Below are 23009 nucleotides of genomic sequence, written 5' to 3' on the forward strand. Positions count from 1 at the left end.
ACTAGAGAATCCAATGATTTCTCAGGTCACTTACAAATTAAACTGTGTATATCATTCCCTTGTTCATTTTTCAACATATTATTGGGTTTTAGGAGAATGGGGTGGGGAAATTAGAGGACTGGTCAGTTGTTTTTATTGTTTTAAGCTGTGTTGGGGTTTTCGTTTGATTGTAAATTTGCTTATGCAATTCCAGGTCTGATTTCCAGGTTCTAACTGAGAGCTCAGAGTTTCTCTTTCAACAGCAATCATCCAAGTTATTTCAACGGCATCTTTTCAATCCTCTTGAACAGAATCTGGAGTTCTTTCTGCACTTTATCCCTGGTAGGCTGGCATTTGAATTCCTCTAAGCTTTACATCAACAGCCAAATTGGAGATTTCACTCTGTAATCCACCTGCCAAATCACTCAAACCCAATTCACTAAAACTAATCTTCGCCTATAGTCTATTTATCCAAGACATGGTGCCCCAGACTTATGGCAATGATTTACTTATTTTTTAAAAACTATTTATTTATTTATTTTTAGTGAACTTTTTCCTAGTCAAGAGAGGTTTCTAGGGTGGCAGATGGAGCTAATTAGCCAGCAGCATGCGCCCATGGTAAATACCAAGAAAGTAAGAGAGAATTCCATCCACCTGGCGGCCTTAGCAAGCTAAGGTCCATCTTTACAGATTCCATTTCTGGTCACCGACGCTAGCAGGAAACTAGAAGCCACCCTGATTATTTTTCATATTCTTCAAAACATGGATAAAACAAATAGACTTCTCTGTTGGATGCTTTGATCTCTCTGATGTTTTTGAGTCAAAAAGTGGAGATTGTAAAAGAATTCTATGAAATCTATTAAAATCAGTTGGCATGTTCCTTGCCCTATGCTGGGATGAGGGAGCGAGGTGTGAGCATGGCATCTGGAACACAAAGTGGGTAACAGGAGCAACTGATGGGGTCCGGAATGGGCTGTGTCCATTAGCCTGCAGCCGACCAGTGGGAACAGGAGTGACAGCACTGAATGGATGGTGAGTAAGAGGGAGACTGGTGACCGGAGAGGACAGGAAAATCTTCATGGCTGAGCCCGGGAGAAGAAAAAGAGCTGGTCTGAGGAAGGAGAGGAACATCTCTAGGGTGAGGGACAGTCCACTGAGCAAGGATGAGGTGGGAAAATGTCACTCCTCCCCCAGGAAAGGAGCCCAGGGTCTCCACCGCCTACACGTGAGTTCTAAACTACGAAACGGCCTTTCTCACCCTGGCTGATCTGGCCTCCTCCCTACTCCTCCATCCTTAATTCCCACAGAATGCTGCAATTCTCCCAAATTAGACACATCCGAGACTGCTCCCTGAACACATCATGCACTTTTCTTTTTCCATGCATTCACTCCTGCTCTTGCCTCTCCCTACCAAAATCTAATCTCCTCGGAGGCAGTGAGGGGAACAGTCCGCAAAGCAGGGTTTGGAGCCTCACTGGGTAAGCAGCTCTGCTCTGCCCCTTACTGACTGCTGAGATGCTGGGCAAGTTACCTAAGCCCCTTGGGATTTAATTTCCTTGCCCATAAAGTAGAGAGAATGACAACACCCACTTCCTAGAGTTGCTCTGAGGATTAAATGTGTTGTTACCCGTAAAGTACTTAGATCACAGTGGTGAGCATATAATAAGCCGTTGACCAATGTTAACTGTGGTAGTAGTAACAGTACCATCATCGTCATTATTATTATTAATCTTTCAAGGCCCAGATTAATTGCTAACTAATTCAGGAACTTTCTCCTTATTTACAAGCACAGTAAATTGCTTCTTCATTATGACCCCGTTTTCCTTTGTGTATTTCTCTATCATGACTTGGACTTCTTTCTGTCTGATTCAAGTGTCCTTCTAGTGGTCCCATTGGTTTTTAGTGACCCCTCATCACCCAGCAAATAGGTCCTTAATGTTTCGCTGGGGTTGAGAAACCCAGTGAATACTGTAACATGCGGGTTTACTTGCCAAAGCAGGAAGCATGAATTCGAGTAGAGCAGGAAGGAAGGACAGTCAGGTGAGCAAACAACACTCATCTCAGAAAGCTCCAGGCTTCAGACATCTGGAAAGCATCGGGAAATCTGAGTCATTTCAAATCTGAGAAGCACACAAAAAGGTATTTTAGTTTAATGATCTCATGCAGAAATTTACAATCTCATATCTTGAATAATGAAATCTCCCAGATCCGGTTTTTCTATGATGATATTTAGTCACTCGCTCATGCACCCAACAAATTCTTAAATTGTGTTTTTGTCCCAAGAACTGGAATCAGGCTCTGTCCTCACCCACATGGAGCTGAGTCTAGCCCCCAACCTCCTTTCTCAATTGCATTTTTGTACATTTGAAACGGTGACTGCCCTTTGTTTTACAGTATCCCATCTACCAGTCTAATTTTATCTAACAATTTAAAAATAAATAAAACCTACACCAAAGCACCACTTTGAAGGAAAAAGTCTCCCAGAGCCACCTGGAGAAGCACTTCACAGCAATCCATCCCATCTCAGCATAGGTTTGGGTGTCAGACAACCTGGGATCAAACCCCAATTCTGGAATCATCTGGGTACAGCTCTAGAGCAACAGCTGGAACAAAGCAAGCAGCACTCAGAACTCGTCCTCTCTGCTCCCCCTCTGCCCCGACAGGAATGCCCCAAAGCAGGACTCAAGCCATTTCTCTGGGACCGATAGGGACTGAGACAGCAGGGGCCCCTCCTAAACCCAGCACAGTGCTTCAGTCCGCGTATTTCCGTCTCGCCGGTAGCCGGTCGTGCTGTGTCCCAGTGGAACTTTGTATCCAGACCAACGCGGTTTGGTGATTAGTGCATTGATCCATAGCGCTGATTTCATTGGTCCTTGTGTGTGCCAGGCATGTGCCAGGGATTGAGGATATAAAATAAGTAGGAGCCAGTCTCTGCGTTCAAAAAGCTCACACTCCAGCCAGAAAATGGACATGCGAACGAATAAGTTACGACATGGTAGGATGAGTATAAACACATAAGGATCTACAGAGGAGGCCGCTCAGAGGAAGGCGTGATTCACTGCATACGGAGAGAGCAGAAATGGATGGGGGGCGGGGAGGGGGCACGGAAAGAGTCCCAGGGGAGAAACGTGTGGGACCCCTTTTGCCAGGGGAAAGGAACATCCAAACGTGTCTGTTTTTAAAATTTTTTTGGCCGAGCGGCTTGCGGGATCTCAGTTCCCCGACCAGGGATCGAACCTGTGTCCCCTGAAGTGGAAGCGTGGAGTCTTAACCCCTGGACCTCCAGGGAAGTCGCTAAACACGTGTGAGTTTTGAAACCACGCTTGCTTGCTTTCCTCAGCCTAACAGCCAATTGACTTCGGCTTTTTAGATCTGATGAGGGGGAAAAGTACAAGAAACGTGAAACTGAGGGCAAGAAGAGAAAAGGAGGACAGGAAAGGAAACGCTCTTTATCTGCAGGCCGTCCCCACGTCCTTTCATCTAAATATCTATCACCTCTGAGCAGCTGGTCATCACATCAAAGGAACGAAAGCACCACCCCCTGCCTGTGATGGAGGGAAATGCGGCAGATCAGGCGGCATGCCTGACATGCCTGCGTGTGAACACGACGGTCATCGCCACCCAGACTTTCAAGGCAAACTAGAGACCGTGCCCAAGGCTGAAAGTCACAGCCGAGCGAGGCTCACAGCCCCCGTCACTTCAGAGACCGCACCCTCCGCTGCTGTGTTTCACCACAGCTGTTTCCTTGAAAAGCTGCAGTTTTTTCCGAAGGCAGCCACAATACTTTCTGCCTCGAATGCGGGGGAAAAGTTGAGTGACTACGCAGACCTTGCAGCTTCACCTGAAAATGTCATCTCTTTTTTGCACATGGACTTTCCTTATGGACGCCTGGAACAGCCGCAGGGACCACCAGTCCGTCCTCCTAAGGAAGGAGCTGAACGCAAGGCGGCTCTTGTGTCTGTGGTTCCAGCTCAAGCTGGCCTCGTACTCACAGGCTTGATGGGCTCCTTTCTGCAAAGGTGAGACAACTCGCCTGTGTGTCCCTCAGGAAGTATGACGTGGAAAGAGAGACAAGCCTTTGCAAATTCTTTGTCTCTCTGGTCACTGAACCAGAGGTGGATTTTCCAGGAAGCCAGTGACCTTGGGCTTCTCCCCCCTTCATTTGCAATTCCTGATCTTGTATTTGTTTTCTTAAAGTCTCCAGACATCATATAAGCTTCAGGTCCCTCAAAACTCTGTCCTTAATATATGACGTTGTGTGTTCGTGGGTTTAAGCCTAGAAAACTTGACACCTACAAGAGACAGGAGAAGGCAGAAAGGGTGCCCCTTCTGGAAGGTTCCTGCATTCACTGTGGAGTCTATTCTTTCTCATTCACACAGACATCTTGCCACCAAAAAAAACCCCCAAATGCCTTTTTAGAATCAAAGTTAAACACTGAAATAGAAATCCATGATATTTCAGGCTTAAACTTGACCTTTTCTCATGGAAAGGTAAAAAGATGAGAATTAATATTATCATATTGTTATATACAGGAGGTACTGCTCATAATTATTGCTACACTTTTTTTGTACCAACCGCTACTGTTTATTGACATGTGGCACTTACTCTGGACCAGACAGTTTGACAAGTTCTCTACACACACAATCTCAGTCCTCGTTGCAACCTTATGATGAAAGGATACCCATTTTACAGACGAGGAGAGTGAGGCTTGCAGCAATTAAGTAATTTACCTAAAGTCACACTCTAATCTCGGTCTGTTTAACTCCAAAGTCTTATGCTTTGTTTAGACAGGAAAGTTAAGAACATAGAATCTTCTACTATCTTGGCTAAATAATCTTTTTCTATACCAATTCTAACGTCTCAGTAGATACTTAATATCTAACATGCATTTTCTTTTCATAATCTCTCCTCTTGTCAGGAAATTCTGTTTGGGGGTTAAGGAGGCTGAATTGCAAGACATTTAAATTAGACCCCGGCTAACTTAATTTTCTTAATTTTAAAATTACATTTATGTTCCACCTCCAAACTAAAGATTATGGGGGATCAAAAAATTGGAATCTGTGAAGTAGATTCAGAGCCAAACAATAATAAACTGTATGTATAAGAATTTACAAACCAAAAAGGAAATCAAACAACACTCTCTATCCCCACAGAAAAAATTCACACCGTATAGCTTTCGGGTAGTGTTCTTTGCTTTAGTTTGGTTTAGTTTTTTAACTAACTCTAAAGTATTCCTCCTTTCCATTCAAATCATTCTTATCCTACATTTAAAATGTATGCTATTCAATAAAATTACAAGTTATCCTTTGTCTGATATATCATTGCTTTTATTTCCTACATTTTCAAAGCCATTAGTTTAAGAGAAGTTATATAAACTGTAATCTCTATCCACCCCACCCTTAAAACAAGCTGCCCAAAGGGCTGGACGCAGGTGTTCAGCCTACCTTTGCCTCAGCTTCAAGAGAGGAGACCAGGGGAGCTTGTTCTGGAGAAGGAAGTCAATTGTTCTTCATGCTAGAACAATTGACGTATTTCTCTTTCCTTCCTGTCGGGCAGGCGGGCCCTGAGTGCCTCTGTGGCTACTAACCCCCATTCGCCAAGGACCCCGGGGCAAAGCCACCTGAAACCACACCCAGGCGCTCTTGTACACCAACAGTGTATGTTTTTTGGTGGAGGAAAGACCACACTGATGCTACTGCAATGTTTCACCCAGACCAAAGAAACCCCCAAAGAGACTAGAGGCTTCAATTAGTCAAACGTTCCCACGTTTGCAAGGGGTTTCTCCATTGACCTCAAGTGTAAATGACTAATGTAATGACATCTCAAAGACAGCTGTTAACTCAAGAGTTGATTTATAACAAGACTGGCACGGACTTTTGGGGGGTAAATTTCACTGAAGTATAGCGTATGTATGGAATATGACACAAATCATAAGCACAGCTTGATAAATTCTCCCAAAGTGAACGCACCCCTATGAAGAAACAAAACTTAAACGGCATCTCGGGAGCCCCTCATAGGCCTTCCAGTTACACCTTTCCCCCCGAAAGGTAACGACTAGCCTGACCTTTAACATCATTCATTAGTCCTCCCGATTTTGCGCTTTGTGTAAATGGAATCATACGATATTAACAATTTTTTGGCCTGGCTTCCGTTGTTCAGCATGTTTATGAGATTCATACTATTGCATGTAGTTATAGTTTGTTCATTCTCATCGCGGTGTTGTATTTCATTGTATGAACAGATTAAAACATTTGTTTATGGTACTGTTGATGGACATTTGTGCTATTTATAATTTTGGGCTGTTATGAATAGTGTTGCTACAAACGCTTGGGTGAATATTTGCATACGTGTCTGCTGGTTATGTGTCCGGGAGTGGAATTGCTAGTCACAGGTTAGGTGTACATTCAACCTTAGCAAATGCTGCCACACAGTCTTCCAAAGCTGTCGAACTAATTTATATCCTCTACTGGCAACAAGTTCCAGGGGCTCCACATCTTCCCACACACTTGATACTGTCTGCCTTTCCTATTTTATCCATTCTGGTGGGTGTATAGTGGTATCACATTATGGTTTCAATTTTCATTTCCCTGATGTATAGAGTAGCTGAGCAATTTGGTATCTTTTTATATGGTTATTGATCATTTGGATATCTGCTTTGGTGTAGGACCTGTTCATGTCTTTTGCCTGTTTTGCTATTGGGTTATCTTTTTGTTATTGATGTGTAGAAGTTCTTTATATATTCAGGATATGAGTCCTTTGTCAGATATTTATATCACAGATATCTTCTCCCTCTCTGTGGACTTGTCTTTTTTTCCCCCTTAACGGTCTCTGTTGAGGATCTCAGACTCACTCTCGAGGGTGAACTAGTATAAACTCCAATTGAGAGGCTATGATTCAGGCGAGTCAGTTGATGACCAAGATTAAGGTCATCTTGTGGCCTTGGGAATCACTAGATCTCTCCAAATACTCCTGAGCCTCGGCTTCCTCAGCTGTAAGTGAGATTCACTTTGATCATCCCTTCGGCTCTTCGGTTCTGAGATCTCATTCTTCTGTGGCCTAAGGATGCCCACCTGAGATGGGGAAATTCCATCAGGTGAGGAGCAGGGGTGGGGCAGGAGGATTAACATGACAGGAGGGAAGAGTGAATTAAGAGGGCCGGCTTTTAAGGGCTTCCCTGGTGGCGCAGTGGTTGGGTGTCCGCCTGCCGATGCAGGGGACACGGGTTCGTGCCCCGGTCCAGGAAGGTCCCACATGCTGCAGAGTGGCTTAGCCCGTGAGCCATGGCCGCTGAGCCTGCGCATCCGCAGCCTGTGCTCTGCGACGGGAGAGGCCACAACAGTGAGAGGCCCGCGTATCGCAAAACAAAAACAAAAAAGAGGGCCGGCTTTGGGGTGAGACAGACCTGAGTCACCTTGAGCAAACCACTTGGCCTCTCTGAGCTTGTTTCCTGGGGAGGGTCACAGGCTTCTCTCTTAGATTACAGTTCATTCAACGCATTCACAAATATTTATTGTGCACCTACTGCGTCAGGCACTGTCACTGTGATCATGGTCTAGGACCCATGGCCTAAGAAGATCCTTAATAAATAATAACTGCTGTTTCTTTAGTAGTAGTAGTAGTACTATTTTGCAGCACAAGATAGTAAGTGAATCCATTTAGGAGTATTTGGAAGGAAATGTTTTTAGAATGAGGGTATCCTAGACTAATTATTTCCAAAGTAGGTGTATTACTTTGCTAAGGCTGCTGCAACAAACACCACAGACTGTGTGGCTTAAACAACAGAAATTTATTTTCTCACAATTCTGGAGTCTAGAAGTTCAAGATCAAGATACTTCCAGGATTGGTTTTCTCCAGAGGCCTTGCTCCTTGGCCTGTTGATGGCTATCTTATCTCTATGTCTTCACTTGATTTCTCTGTGCCTTTCTGTGTCCTATTCCCTCCTTATAAGGACATCAGTCGTATTGGATTAGGTCCACCCTAAGGACCCCATTTTAACCTAATTACCTATTTTAAGACCCTAAATAGGTCTCTAAATACACCTATTTCCAAATATAGAAGGTCACATTCGAAGCACTTGGGGTTAGGGCTTCAACATATGAATCTGGGGAGAGACACGATTCAGCCCATAACAGTAGGATATACTAAGAAAACATTAGAACTTCTTTTTATATTTATTTTCAAAAAGATAAAACTTAAACTTTATTAATATTAAATAAATGGATTTGTAGTTTAACATATCACAGTTGAAATAAACATACTTTTGAGTTACCCACTCAAAAATTATTCATGCTAGATGGGCACGATTACAGAAGTTTGGAGACCACTGACCTAAGGCCTCAGGCTACAGTGGACAGCAGGGGAGAGCTGGCAAAGATAGAAGGTACCTGGGTGTTGAAACTGAATGGGTAGAAACAGATCACATCTGAAACTGAAGTGAGGTGACACAGGGCTGGCCTGGGGATTAGACCAGAGTAGCAGTGGAAGGGGAGAGTGGTCAGGCTGATGAATGGGCGGGAGTCAGGCAAAGAGCGCGTGAACGTGATATCAATAAATCAGCAAGGGAAGCCTTCAGCATGCTGTGTGCGGCAGGTTGTAGCATTCTTCTCCCATAAGCGTGCCTGCCCTATAAACCCAGGTCAGCCGAGAGACTTGCTCTGGACGACGAAGCGTGCGCATTCATGAGCGGCACCTTCCAGCCAGCACTGGGGCCGCTGTCCCCTCCCCCTTCCCTCTCCCTCACTGACTTTGCAGTAAGCCTGCTCCATCAGCCTGGTCCCAGCCGATGCGTGGAGAACACACCGGGCAGAGCCACAGCAGACCCTTAATGGTCATGTAGCTTGAGCAACAAATACACATTTGTTGTTGTCAACCACCAAGAGTCTAGGGTCATTGGTTTCTTCAGCTAACCTAGCCTATGCTGACTGATGTAGTGTGTGTGTTTTTTTCATATACACAGAACTGATAAACTAGTTAATAACTACCACAGCATGAAATGATTGGGCAGAAGAAATGCCCGCTGGTGGCCCTGCTATGCCCCGAATTATCCTTTAGTTGTTGGATCTTGGGATGAGGTCCCAGGGAAGGGGCAGGGGTGGGCAGGACTGGAAGGAAGAGGGAGCCTAGGGGTTCAGAGCAACAGCCATTCCCAGTTGGTACAGAGGTATTTCAGTCCCACTGTGCCCGTGCTTCCCAGCTGACAGCAGACCTAAATATAGGCATTTCTTAGCCAATCTCGTTAGCATGTAACTTCTCAGCACAGGATTCTCACTTTAGATCTGTGTCAGTCACAAGTTTATTTTCTTCCCCATTACAACGTTACATCCTCACACTGGAGTGTTTTGCAATCGCCATCATCACCATCAGCATCTTCCTCATCATCATCATTAGTGACTCAGCCTGACTCCACGGTACATCTCAGTAACACTCCTAGGCACAGGGAGAGGAAGGAAAACTCGAACATCCCCAGGATTGGATTTGGAAGGCAAACGGCTGCAGAGCATAGACAGCACTGGGAGACCCAACTGTGGCCGTGGATATTACTTGTTGAGGTGACAGGGCTATGGTTATTTGGCCCACACTCGCTAAATAAGGCATTGACAACAACAATCCTTATTTCTAAAGAGTGTATTTAAGAGACTCGCCTCGAAGAAAGAAAGCACACAACATCGGCCAACTTATGGCTAAGCCCCAAATTGAAAAGCAAATCCAAGATCCACTCCACTTACTCGCTGCACAGAAACCTAAACGTTATCCTAAAATATGGCTAAATACGGGAGATTCATGAGCAGCCCTGGGTCAGCGTGTTTATACTCCAGGACTTCTAATGGACATTCATTCTCGGCAGAGTCGGGGTGCTGGAACGGCAGCTAGTCAACGGTCAAATGCCATAGTGATTGTAAATTCCTTAGCCCTGCAGAGTGTACATCAATCGGGCAGAAGACAACCCCTGCACTGCATTTTTCCAAGCACTACAACATCACTGAGCCTAGAGAGTTCAAAACCTCCCACGGACAGAAATAAGTTTTTCAAGTTTTTCCATCAAGGCCGTATCCAAGTCAACTCTGTAGCTGCCACTCCAGCTCAGAGGCTGCAGCAAAGTGAGTGCTTACTGTCATGTGTGTTGAATAAGTGAACAAATAGCTCTGAAGATAAACAGACCAACTTATCCATTTCTGGGGCAGACTCAATATAACTATGGCATGTATTATGATCATTTAATGAATGTTCTTTGACAGTTAAAATTGGAGAGTGGTACCCAATGCAGATAAGCTAAAGTCATGTAAAATTTTTTAGAATTCACATTTACATGTTTTCTGTTGATTTATGCCCATGCTGGTGATTTTCAGTCACAGTATAACTTAAGATCTAAGCATTACTAATGCACTATCCCAGCAGCCATTCAGGACATTCATTTGCATTAGGAAATTCTTAAAAGGTTATGGAACAATTTAGAAAAGATGTCCCAAACCTCACTAGAATTGTTCCCTCTTGCTTTGCACATAATGCTAACACACTTAGCCAGTGGGCCTGCGGGGCCACCCTAGGAGAGCAGAAGAAAATTAGAAGAGGGTGAAAAGGCCCCTGATTGGCTCAGGAGTGTGGTGCTGCTGAGGGGCTGGAACTGGGGTCAAGTGATGGAGAAGGACACCTGATAAGGGATCTTGGGATCTTAGGTGAAGCTGGGAATGTGAGGAAGACAAAACAAAGAAATGCCAGACTTAGAATCCCATGTAGACTGAGGCTTGAGGCTGAAACACTGGAACAGGTGAATCGAAGCCAGATTAACAGGAAGGGAACAAAGCTCAAAAGGTAGAGTTCAGAATCTGAGAAGCAGAAACCAGGTGTGAGAGGGCAGCCGGTTCCCACCCAGCAGGTCCCCTTGCTCAAGCCAGGTGTCCAGGGCAGGGCAGTCTTGTGTCTTTAACCCTCTCCCCCTCCCCCTTTCCCAGGAGGCAGGCGATTGCCTCTTCCTCCACTCCCAGTTCTCTGCAACTGGGTATGAGGCAGAACTAATGTGTAGGGAAATCATTCATTCAATAAATTTTAATTGTGCACCTACCATGTGCCAGGTACAATGGAAGGGGCAGGGGACGCATTAGTGAATAAAACGGATTCTGCCAGCATGGAACGCAGATTCTGTAGCACAGAAACAAGGGTTGCAGATGAACTGAGTGTGGGCTCTGCAGCTTAATTCTACCAAGTCTCAGGGTCCTGTGGTCAGCTCTTCCTGGAAGGATGGGAAGTGGGTTTTAGCTACTGGTCTTTAGAGAGGTAAGAAGTGACGGATTGACTTTGAGGGTGTGGTAAAAACAACAGAAAAAGTAGCCCCCAAAGTCAAAGGTTTTAGCCTCAGATCACATGCAAGCAAGCAGGTACATATATCCCAGCCCTTCCTGGAGAGCGCCATACCAGTGCCCAGCGCCATTACTAATTTTTTTTTTTGCGGTACGCGGGCCTCTCACTGTTGTGGCCTCTCCCGTTGCGGGGCACAGGCTCCGGACGTGCAGGCTCAGCGGCCATGGCTCACGGGCCCAGCCTCTCCGCGGCATGTGGGATCTTCCTGGACCGGGCACGAACCCGTGTCTCCTGCATCGGCAGGCGGACTCTCAACCACTGCACCACCAGGGAAGCCCCCATTACTAATTTTTATAAAGACCTTTGTAGACAAGTTAAGTGTATGTCTAGGTCATTCTGGTTAAGGCAGTCAGGAAGTGTGCAGCATTTTACAATGTTTTCCACCCCCCAATTTTTTTTTTTAATGGTGACTGTCGGAAAAAAAAAATCTCATTTATATGGAAAACTTACCTCCCCAAAGGAAGGTTTCGTTCACAGCTAAAGTTTCCTAACCTTGGATCCTTAAGGGGACTGCAAACAATATCTCAGACAGCCCATCATGTTCATAAATCACTTTACAGTTTGTTACTAGGTGTCCAAACTCGCTTGAACGTTCAAATTAACCCACACAGTACGAACCGGAGAGAGGGGCCAGGACGACTCTTCCCCTCCCGGACTGGCTTTGTCCATTTGTTTTGTTTTCGTTGCTGAGGTGTAGGGAGCTGCCGGGATTCCCTGGCGGGTTCCCGCGGAAACCGTCGTTTCCGGCAGCACGGGAGAAGAGGCGAACCCCCAACGGCCGCCGGGCTGGTCGGGGCTGTACTGGCAACTGGGTCAGGGCGGGAGTGGGCGGGGGCCCTAAAGGAAGGCGGGGCCAGAAGCGAGGGGCGGGGCCTGAGTGCGCCTGCGCAGTGCGCTCCACTCAGGGAGGCGGAGGCGAGGCGCCGAAGGGAAGATGGAAGACTACCAGGCTGCTGAGGAGGTAACCGCTGGGTTGGCGACGGGACGGGTGGAGGCCGGGAGTTCCGGGTGCAGGTGGGCGGCGGCAGCCAGGGGATTGTGCGGGCACCCGGGCTGCGTCTAGACGTGGGCAGCGGCCGTCCCCAGCGCAGGCTGACGGCACCGACGCCCTGCCGAGCGCTTCGCGGTGACCCGCCGCCGGGCCGGCTCAGGGCGTCGTCGCCCTGCCCGGGGCGGGGCTCGGGGGGCGGGGCGTGGAGGGGGCTCCGCAGCCCTGGGACGCCTTGTGCTGGCTGCACTCCCGGGAGACCCCCCGCCGCGCCGCTCGCCTCCCCGGCGACCCCGGCCCGCCACGCCCCCGACCCCGAGAGAGCGCCACCGCTCGCTCTGTTTATTCCGTGATTCAGACCCCCGCCCGCGGGTGGGGAAGACTGAAGGCCGCCCCTTGTGTGTCGCTGATGCACGCGAGACTCCAGAGTGACCCGCATGTACAGTCACATCTCTCAAGTCCCTTCAGTCAAGGATTGGATCCTCTGGCTGTGCGCAAAAAGCAGACGTGCCCAGTAGGAGAAGCTGCCTGTCTTCGTTTCCACACCTGTTCTTCGGTGCTGCGCGCAGCGCCCACCGAGGCCACCGTCACTCCCATTTCATTTGAGTTTGAGACAACAGTAAGATAGCTCCTATCTGTGGGGGAAGAAGAGTCATCTCTTACTGCCCCAACGAAGAAGCAGGGTAGCGCATACAGTTATTTACCAAGCAGACGACATTCGCTGTAATGACGTGCGCCGTTTCATGGCTTTCCTTCAAGCTTACGAGCATTCAGAGAATAAAGCTGATGGGTGCTCCTCTTATAGAATAGCTGCCCATTTTTCTTCTCACTAAATAATTCTTGTTGAAATACAAATAAATGGAGTCCTATTTATTATGCAGCCTGTCAAAAATAACAGGTTATCTTACCATTTTTGAAATTTAGTCTAAGCAGGAATGTTTTGAGGGAAATACATATATATATATGGCTTAAGGACTGACCTTAAGAGTTTCAGATTTTATCTAATTTCCGAACTAGCACAAACTGTCTGTGGTAGTGTCATCATCAGTGTCTGAATGCTGGCAGCAATCAAGTGAATAATTAGGAGAAGTCATAGTTCAGGAGCAGGGAGTCAAGGAAAGACGCCTGTAAACTGTGCACTGATATAATGTTGCAAAATGGCTTGTATTATAGGAATATGAGTAACTTTTAAGAAAGGAAATGGCAATATAGAGGAAGTCCTTAATACTGGCATTTTAATACTCTGCACTCTAATTCTGGCTCTCACCAATGAGGTGGCTAAGTGACTTCATTATTTCAGATCTCAACTGCATATCTGAGAAATGAAAGGGCCCAACAGAGTGATCTGTGTTTTACACAAGATAAAGCCCTGGGAGGCTGAGACCATGACTCTCTTCTTCCTAGTAGGCCCGCTTTGGGCGTTTACTAATCCACCCCACTCCTCCTAACAGCCTCTGCATATCCTCTAACTTCATGTAGATACCTGGATCTTTGTATTAATAACTCTACTCTCCGTTCATTGTTCGACTTTCCTGTAGAAACTGAAACTGCCCAGTGGATTCTGTACAACTGCTGTACTTTCCATGAAAAGTCCATTGAAATGCCCCTCACCCTTTTTCATATTTCAACCACATGGAAAGTTATACAGGGACTTTCCTGTATGGTTTAGGATCACTGAAGTCTCTTGGAAAGATCCTATAAACTTCGAGAAATAATTTAATCTAGGATACTGCAGATTTTCATTAACTGGGTGAGTTGGCTTTGTCTCCCAGTATGACTTCTGAGTACAGCAGGTGGGCTTCAGGCAGTCAGCTCTTGATCCTCCTGGGAAGAAAGGGGCATTGCTAGCACAGGGCCACAGTGGTCAGCAGCCCGGCAGGGAGGAAAACGCCCTGCTGAACTCTCTGCCTTTATTTCACCAGGATGTACATGGACTGAGGGCCTGGGGCTGCCCTCTGGAAAGCATCTGCAAAGCTCCGGAAATAAGGTTCCCAGGATTCAGAGGGAATCTTGTACCCATTCAGATGTACCATATGTAAAAAGAAAGAAAAAAGAAAGCCATTTATATAAACTCCTGGCACTAGATTCCTGCTGAGAGCCCACCTCCCAGCTCACCTCGACACACTGGCGGGGAATGGCTGTGCCAGCAGCTAGCTGTACAGTCCTGAAGTAGGACAGCATTGAGAAAGAAAATACCAACAGAAAACAGTAAAGTCATGGTGTATCTTACCACAAACAGTGGCTAAAAACAAACCCCCCAAACAAAACGTCTTAAGTTTCAAGCCTCCTAACAAATTTACATCAGGGAAAGAGTCAGTTAATTTATATAAAAGTCAAGTAACTCATTAAACTTCTATAGTAATCATCCTAGCGGCCAGCAGAAATGGATGGAGAGATTGAATTTTAGTTTAAGGTGAAGTCAGTCTTTTGGGTCATGGCATGATTAAAACAAAAACAAACCAAAAAACCTTTAAATCGTATACATGTATCCTGTGTCTCCTGACTGCCTCTCATTAGCTCTGTGATCCTCAGAGAGCTACTTAATGTTTTCCTCAGTAAAATGAACAGCCTGGTTAGATTATTCCTAAGGTCTTCATTTCTAAATCATGTTCATTACCTAAATTTGCATTAATCAGTGCAGTGGAAAAGGATCTTTTAAATCAATCAAACTTAACTAACTTTCTTCCTTACAGACTGCTTTTGTTGTTGATGAAGTGAGCAACATTGTAAAAGAGGTAAGAGGAGAAATGCTCCCTTTTTCAATGTTTGATTAATGGCTTATATGAGTGAAAATAATGTGTTTTAAATACTGTCTTGGAATTGTTTCAACTGAGCCTGTGTGTTTTGGCATTTCAAATAACAGTTTTTACTTCAATGACTATCTAGATAAGAACTCTCCCTTGGGGCTTCCCTAGTGGCACAGTGGTTGAGAGTCCGCCTGCCGATGCAGGGGACACAGGTTCGTGCCCCGGTCCGCGAAGATCCCACATGCCACGGAGCGGCTGGGCCCGTGAGCCATGGCCGCTGAGCCTGCGCGTCCGGAGCCTGTGCTCCGCAACGGGAGAGGCCGCAACAGTGAGAGGCCCAAGTACCGCAAAAAACCAAACCAAAACCAAAACCAAACCAAACAAAAAAGAATTCTCCCATATTATGTAAATTATATATTTTAAATGAGACAGGACATTTTATATACTAGCATTATTACTGAATGTTACTAAGGCTTGATTCTATAACCTTTTAGCATCAAAGACTCATGGTAATAATCACATTGGAAAATGTAAACGTGCATTCCCTGTGTGGTAACTGCCACGGTATGTGGTGCTTTGAGGGATTAACCCACCTAGTGAGTTCAGAGCTGGAATCTGAGAAAATGGGAGGAGTGTTAACTCAGTGAAAAGAGGGGGACAGATATTCCAGGCAGTGGACAAGTGCAAAGGCCCTGTGGTAAGGAGTGTGCGTGGTGTTTGAGGGATTGGAGGGGAGGTGGGTGTGGCTGGACTAGTGCTGAGCATGGGGGCAGCCTGGGGCAGGAAGGAGGCCAGAAACGTTTTCCTAGTCAGTTTCCCTCCCTGGGTACACTGAGCACATAATGAAGCCAGTGGCTAAAAGACGGTTATTAGATGATCTAAGTTTGCCAATACCATTTGAGGTTATATATGTGATTTGGAATTGACTCCAATGCAAATTATTATTAATGCAAGTTATTGACTAATGGCAGAGTGATGAAGAACCACAGCCTAGTTTTGTGAACACCATTAAAAAGCAAAATGACTTTGTTCTGCTGTATGTATTATTCCACATCAGGCATGGATTTTCTACTTGCTTTCAGGATCTATAACAGTTTGCTTGTCATTGTTTTTCTTTCTTTTTTAAAAATTTAGTCATTTAAAAAATTTTTTTATGTTTGGCTGCGTTGGGTCTTCATTACTGCGTGCGGGCTTTCTCTAGTTGCGGCGAGCGGGGGCTACTCTTTGTTGCAGTGCACGGGCTTCTCGTTGTGGTGGCTTCTCTTGTTGCAGAGCACAGGCTCTAGGCGTGCAGGCTTCAGTAGTTGTGGCTCGCGGGCTCTAGAGCCGCAGGCTCAGTAGTTGTGGCGCACGGGCTTTGTTGCTCCACGGCATGTGGGATCTTCTCAGACTGGGGCTCGAACCCGTGTCCCCTGCATTGGCAGGCAAATTCTTAACCACTGTGCCAGCAGGGAAGTCCTTGTAGTTTTTTGGAAAAAAAAAAAAAGTGTTTCTTAGGAGCATGGTAGGGAGCAGGAAGATGGGTGAATTTCACTAGAACTCAGACATGGAGTTGGCTCATCGTGAAGCCTCCTTGGGCCTTGCTTGTTTTCTTCACTGTCTTTGACTTGGTTCCCAGGCAGCAAGTACCATTGCAAGTAGACCTTCCCAGTCTCCCTGGAAGCATAAAGGACTGGAAGCATAAAGTTACAGTGTGGTGTTACTTTCAGCTTTTTTTTGCCTCTAGGCAAAAGGTTAATTCTGTACTCGGCTATTTTAAGGATTGGGTAGTAGTAAATTTGGATGGGTACAAAATTAGCGGAGGGTTTTCCTCCCTCCCTGAAAAACAGTGAATTCCGAAGCATGTGTGGGGAGACTTGCCAGAGTGAGAGGTTTAGCTCGAGTGCAGCCCCTACTTCTTTGGGGACACCCAGAGCTATCACCACCCTGGTCCCAGGTTCAGCTCTGAGCTGGGGAGGGAGCAGGACACGGCAGAGGGTGCGGAAGAGCTGTGCCAGTTTGTGGGGGCAGCAGCCCGCTCAGGTCCCAGGATGACTAGGAATTTCCAGCGCTAGAATATGGCGTGAGTCGCTTTTGTTCCTCAAAACCAAGGTCTCTGGGCTAGGCCCCAGGCCGTAGACCCCAGTCTGTCACCATTGTATACAACTCAGGGACTTTTTCTCTCCACGTCTGAGGTCAGAACTTAGCCCTCACTGAATGTTATTATTTTAGGTCATAAGTGTCATAAAAACTCAGTTTTCTGGTTTCCAGCACAAGTTAGAAAAGGAGTAGAAAAGAAAGCTGCTTAGAAGCAGGCACACAGGCACCACCATAAAAGGCCCAGAGAACCGTAAAATGGGACTATCCTTATTACCAGCTGGACCAAGAGTTGGGGCCAGGGACCGTGTGTATTCCTGAATACCCTCTGAAGCACACAGGGTGAACCCACCCAGAATACAGCACAGAAAAGGAGACAAGGAATTTCATAATAAAGAAAAAATTCATCACAAACTAAGTTTTGGAATAGATAGAGGAGTTCTTTGGTTTTTCTGAAAAATGTACTTTTGTGGTAACATTCCCAGAAGATGCTGGGTAAAGGAAGTATTTGTAAATATCAATACATGATTATTTGGATAGGTTTGTACATTGTCAGTTGTACAACTGACAAAAGATTCCTCTATCTCTGGTGTACTTTTAAGAAAGAAATAGGCAAAGGAAGATATTTTCTAGCCTCAGCAGGGAGAAAACGTGTTCCTTATCTCCAGACAGTAACTACAACAGCAAACATTAAATTCAGTCAAAATGTTTAAAAAACTTGACAGATCAGATGCTATATAATTCTTTTTTTTTTTTTTATTTGTTCGGCTGCACTGGGTCTTTTTTTTTTTTTTCTTGCGGTACGCGGGCCTCTCACTGTTGTGGCCTCTCCCTTTGCGGAGCACAGGCTCCGGACGCGCAGGCTCAGCGGCCATGGCCACGGGCCCAGCTGCTCCACGGCATGTGGGATCTTCCCAGACCGGGGCACAAACCCGCGTCCCCTGCAACGGCAGGCAGACTCTCAACCACTGCGCCACCAGGGAAGCCCTGCACTGGGTCTTAGTTCCAGCATGCAGGATCTTCGTTGTGGCATGCGGACTGTTTAGTTGGCGGCATGCGGGATCTAGTTCCCCGAGCAGGGATCGAACCCAGGCCCCCTGCATTGGAAACGCACAGTGTTAGCCACTGGACCACCAGGGAAGTCCCATATAATTACATATTTTTAAAACTGAATATAAAGCATTCAAATGAAATACAACACTGTTAGAACAAAAGGTACATTTGCAAAGGAGTCCTCGTGTTTACAAATAAGCTTATTTACACTTTATGCAAATTGTATTTCAGCAGTTCTTAGGGTGCAGTACTAACTGTGCTAACCTCAGGAGTGGCTGGGAGGTGTTTGGCGTGTTCCGCTAACAGTGACCAGCTGTGCTCTGTCTTCCAGGCCATAGAACGTGCCATTGGTGGCAACGCCTATCAGCACAGCAAAGTGAATCAGTGGACCACAAACGTAGTGGAGCAAACCTTAAGCCAACTCACCAAGCTGGGGAAACCGTTTAAATACATTGGTAATGAATCTTCGCCTCTTGTTTATATTGGTGGTGGTTCTTTAAATACGGATCAGAGGCGAGTCTGTGTCAGGAGAGCAGCGTGGCCTGAGCTCAGAGGAGGTTCCTGGTAGGAGCAGGTCACTCGGCTTGTGCACGTAACCACCCACCCGGCCTGTGGGGCTGCAGGAACGCAGGGACGTACCAGCATTTCCGATCTGATGCTTTTAGAACAAGCCTGTGGTGATCTGTTGATGTCCTAGGACCTGGCACTCTACCCCTAGAATTTTTATCATGAACATCAGCCACATGATCTCTCTCTATATAATGAAAGTGGACAAAAGGGAATTTGTGTCGCCAAGTATATTTCTCTAATAAAAGTCTGCTTTTATCGAAGTGACCTGTGTAATCATGCAGAAGAACGGAGCGGGCCTGCACACGGCAAGTTCCTGCTTCTGGGACAGCTCTACTGATGGTACGTACGGTTTTCACTCCGTTCGTGAAGGCTTGTCACGGGCATTTCCCTGAAGGCTCTGCGGTGCCTGGACCCTGCTGAGATCTAGATTATTCAAAGCGTTGTTTTATGAAATATGTGCTTGGATGTTTCCTGTCTTTGAATGCATGTCTATTAGAGTCACCTTTTAAAACATTTGATAGAAGAGAGACTGGCCAGCCTTCTTTTTTGGCCACAAAGAGTTAAGTACACGATCGTGAGAACTCGGAAGGCCCCCGTTCTTCCCAGTTTTCTGTCCTAACCCGCCTCCTTCCTCCCGCAGGGAGCTGCACTGTGCGATGGGAGAACAAGACCATGTACTGCATTGTCAGCGCCTTTGGACTGTCCATTTGACCGCCCTGTCCAGCCTGTGATCTTTCTCCTTTTGTCCCAGCATTTCTCTTCCATCTTCTAACCACCAGCCATCTAGTCAGTGATCACCTGTCTCACTCTCTTTAAGTGTTTTTGTGGCGCTCTCAAAATGTAGAGAAAAAAAACCAAATGACCACACTGTTCTGTGACCTGCACACCCTAAGTCAGAGGAGTCATCACCGAAGGTAGTCAGGAGCCTGTCCTGCCACTTGTCTTAACTTTGAATGTTTCTTTTCAAAGGTGCTAAAAGCCGAAATCTGCTAGTGTGAAACTTTCTCTACTCTCTGAAATGATTCAAATACACTAATTTTCCATACTTTGTACTTTTGTTAGAATAATAAATTATTCCAATTTAAAGTGTTTGTTTTCTGCATAGTCTAAATAGTATCACAAATGAATTCTCCATATTTAGTTAGTGGCTTTAGAATCTATAAAACTGTAAAAAACAGAAGAAGTTGCAGTTCAGCTCTGGTCCTCGCCAGTACAGCGATTTGCTGATCCACCCGTGGGACCAAGATCCTGACCGCTTTGCTGTGTTCTGGTTGGAATTCTACCCTTGGGCATCACATCCTTCCCTCAAGGGCTTCTCTCCTGGAGCTTAAGGGGTGGCAAGTGGGCAAGCTGGTCTTTTCTGATAGCTGGAGAGCTCTGACTCACACTGTCGGCCCAAATCTGCAACACTACAGCCTCTACTCCTGTGTTTTCTTTTTCAGTAGCAATCACAACAGAAATGTTTTAGTACCTTACGGCTTACACAATGCTTTCACAATTATTCATTTTGTGTCCACAACAGTTAGACCGTTATTTATGAACCAGAAAAGGTGTCTGGAGGTTTTCTGACTGATTTAAAGTCATATCCAAGTAAGTGGGGAGGTGGGCCCCAAAACCGGTGAAGCTCACCTTCGGGGCTCGTGCCTGGGCCACGTTAACATGGCAATAAAGACAGACACACCTCCGCGTCCACCTGCTGAAATGAAAAAACCCTGCTCTTGTCCCTAAAGCACCAATGCCTGAATGATCAAGTTAACTCCACATGCAAAGAGCAAACAAATCAATGTACATAAATAAGGATCAAATATTAAAAATTTATTAACATCTACCAGAAAGGTAGTCTCTTAGTAAAAGGTGAAAGATTTATACGATCTGAAGAGAAACCAGAGTATAGAAAGGTAGTCTCTTAATGAAGCCATTCCCGAAGTGTAAATTTGCCATAAATAAACATTTATTCACTTTGATTGACTAAAATGATCATTCTGTGATCAAGTACTACTGTACTCACTGACACAGTTCCAAGGTCTAATACATAGCTCTATCTTTCCTTTTGAGCTTAAGGTTTAGAGTTGTTTTATTTTACAGATATTTACAGTCTCTTTGTAAAAAGGCAGTTTTCAGTAGCAGAAAATCCTGTGTTTCACAGTCTGGTATTACAGTTCCCAGTATACCTAAAACATGTCAAATCAAGATGAACAGGGTAACAAGATGTCACAGACTAAAGCAACTTCCCTTTGGCCTGCGGAAAAGATTTGTACCTTTGTTTTTCAAAAGTCTAACCTCTAAGGCAACTGGTTTTTAAAACCCTCAAAATACATAAATGTACTTAAGTGTTCTAAGTCTAGTCTTCACTAGATGTCCCTTTTAATCATCCCTTCTATGAGCCTCTGTGTTTTTCCCTGTGAAAAGGATTCCAGGAAATAAGTTACTGACCACGTTATAATCTACTGAACGTAAGTGTACCTTCAGTAAATAGCTCATGGAATTCTTGAGGCTGGTGATGTCTGTATTGTAACCTGACCATTTAATGGGTTGGGTTTACATAATGTATCTAAACTTTTATTGCAATCTGTAATTATGTACAGGAACAATCTTACAAACCTTGAATATATTTTATATATCCTCTTCTTTAGCCTTTCAAATGGGGCTTAAGAGAGAGAAAACTGCATCACTGCACTGCTTCAATGATTTAATAATAAATCAAGCAGACCTTTATCCACATGGATAATGAAGCTCTCCCTAGGGAAACCGTGAAATGCCTATGGTCATCTTCCAGGTTCCCTAGACTGGACCAATAAAAAAATTATCCCAAAGATGATGTTATTCAAGCCGTTACCATGGAAGAACTAAAGTCAGCCCTTTATAATTTAAGTTTGCAAAACTTTGATACCCTCCAAGACCAAAAAATAATCATAGTAATTTTCTTGCTACTGTCTAAAGTTTCTGGCAGACTTTAGTGTTTTAACCTAATACCTATGGCACATATAATACACACTAAATGCTATATATTTTAAGCAAATTTTTACATGTAAGATGTAATATGTTGACATATGATACCAGAGAAGAGAAACTGAAAATGCATGACTTAATAAAGAACCATTTCCCACTTAAGTACTTTCTTTTGTAACTTTTCCTCGTTTCCAACTTAGTTACAAAAAGTAAATAAATACTCCCATATTTTTCATTTCACTGATTTGATGCCAATAAGAATCAAAGGATGACGATATCAGTCATCAGTTAACAATTACACTATAGGATGAGGATAAGTTTTCAAATGTACCTAATGTGTACAGCTAAATGCCTCAAATACTATACATTTACTGATAAATAACAGCATTCCAAATTATGGACAATTATTTTATAATGATTAAAACTTGGAAACTATATCATACTAGGATACATTAATCAGCACAAGTAAGTTTTCATCAATTTACATAAAATTACTTAGTCTTAATAGAAGTTGTAAAATTTGGTAACAGAAAATTTCTTCAATACCTCTGAATACACAGAATCAAAAAAAATTAATCACATCCTTGCAGCAAATGTAAAAACTATGTGAACTTGAATTACCCTTGCAATAATACAACTGTTTTAATTCAGACTTTCTTATTTACAAGGTTTTAAAAACAAATATAAATGGAGTCCATGTTAAAGGTGCATTATCGTTAAAGTTTAAATTAAAAAGAAAGATATGAAGTCATGATGAATAGTCTCTCATGAACCTCTCTAAGGTCCCAGCACTACCTAAAGTGGAATATAACTTTTAGCTCTGAATGGTAACTGGAGAGTTAATGTATACGTGAAGAAAGTGCGGGGGTTGTTTGCAGAGCAGAACAATCACGTCCCATACCTCTGTGTCTGCCGAGATGGCATCAATCAGGATGTCTGCAATGATCACAGGTAACCCATTCAAGAGAGAGATTACTATGCATGCCAAACAAAAAGCAGAGGAGATATCTCTACCTCCTATAATTAGTCTTTGACAAAAAGGAACTGGAAATCTCCAGGGCCTTCTACGATGCCACAGATACAGCAGCTCCAGACGGCTCTTACACAGAGCAATTCATCTGTTTACCTGATGACCATGCGAGACACACAGGGCCGGAATGATTCCCAACAAGTTACCTTCTCCCCAAAGATGTTCCTCCGTAAGCCACCTAAAATGTTTTACCTTCTTTCGTCTAGTTTCCAGATGTGAAGCTGAAGAACTTTTTGGCAATAACGAATCTGTAGTAGAGTA

At 44.8% G+C, this 23009-nt stretch overlaps 2 protein-coding genes across 3 annotated transcripts in view; one reads left to right on the forward strand and one right to left on the reverse strand.

Moving 5' to 3' along the window:
- Positions 1-12109, reverse strand: part of SYTL3 (synaptotagmin like 3) — a 91954-nt gene extending 79845 nt beyond the window's left edge. Inside the window, 1 exon segment of the mRNA XM_033404027.2 lies at positions 11954-12109. The gene's annotated coding sequence lies outside the window, so the exon portion shown is untranslated.
- A 103-nt stretch (positions 12110-12212) lies between these two features.
- Positions 12213-19855, forward strand: DYNLT1 (dynein light chain Tctex-type 1). Of its 2 annotated transcripts, XM_004278893.4 has the most exons (5): positions 12226-12296; positions 15017-15058; positions 18531-18654; positions 19031-19108; positions 19410-19855. In XM_004278893.4, exons 1-5 carry the CDS (start codon positions 12270-12272, stop codon positions 19478-19480), a joined length of 342 nt encoding a protein of 113 aa, XP_004278941.1. In that variant the 5' UTR covers positions 12226-12269; the 3' UTR covers positions 19481-19855. The 2 variants fall into 2 exon arrangements, with proteins under 2 accessions (XP_012391855.1, XP_004278941.1); XM_012536401.3 differs by lacking the exon at positions 19410-19855 and having other exon boundaries at positions 12213-12296; positions 19051-19106.
- Positions 19856-23009: the final 3154 nt, after the last annotated feature.

The sequence above is a fragment of the Orcinus orca genome, chromosome 12 (genome assembly GCF_937001465.1).
Source record: "Orcinus orca chromosome 12, mOrcOrc1.1, whole genome shotgun sequence".
Taxonomy (NCBI): Eukaryota; Metazoa; Chordata; class Mammalia; order Artiodactyla; family Delphinidae; genus Orcinus; species Orcinus orca.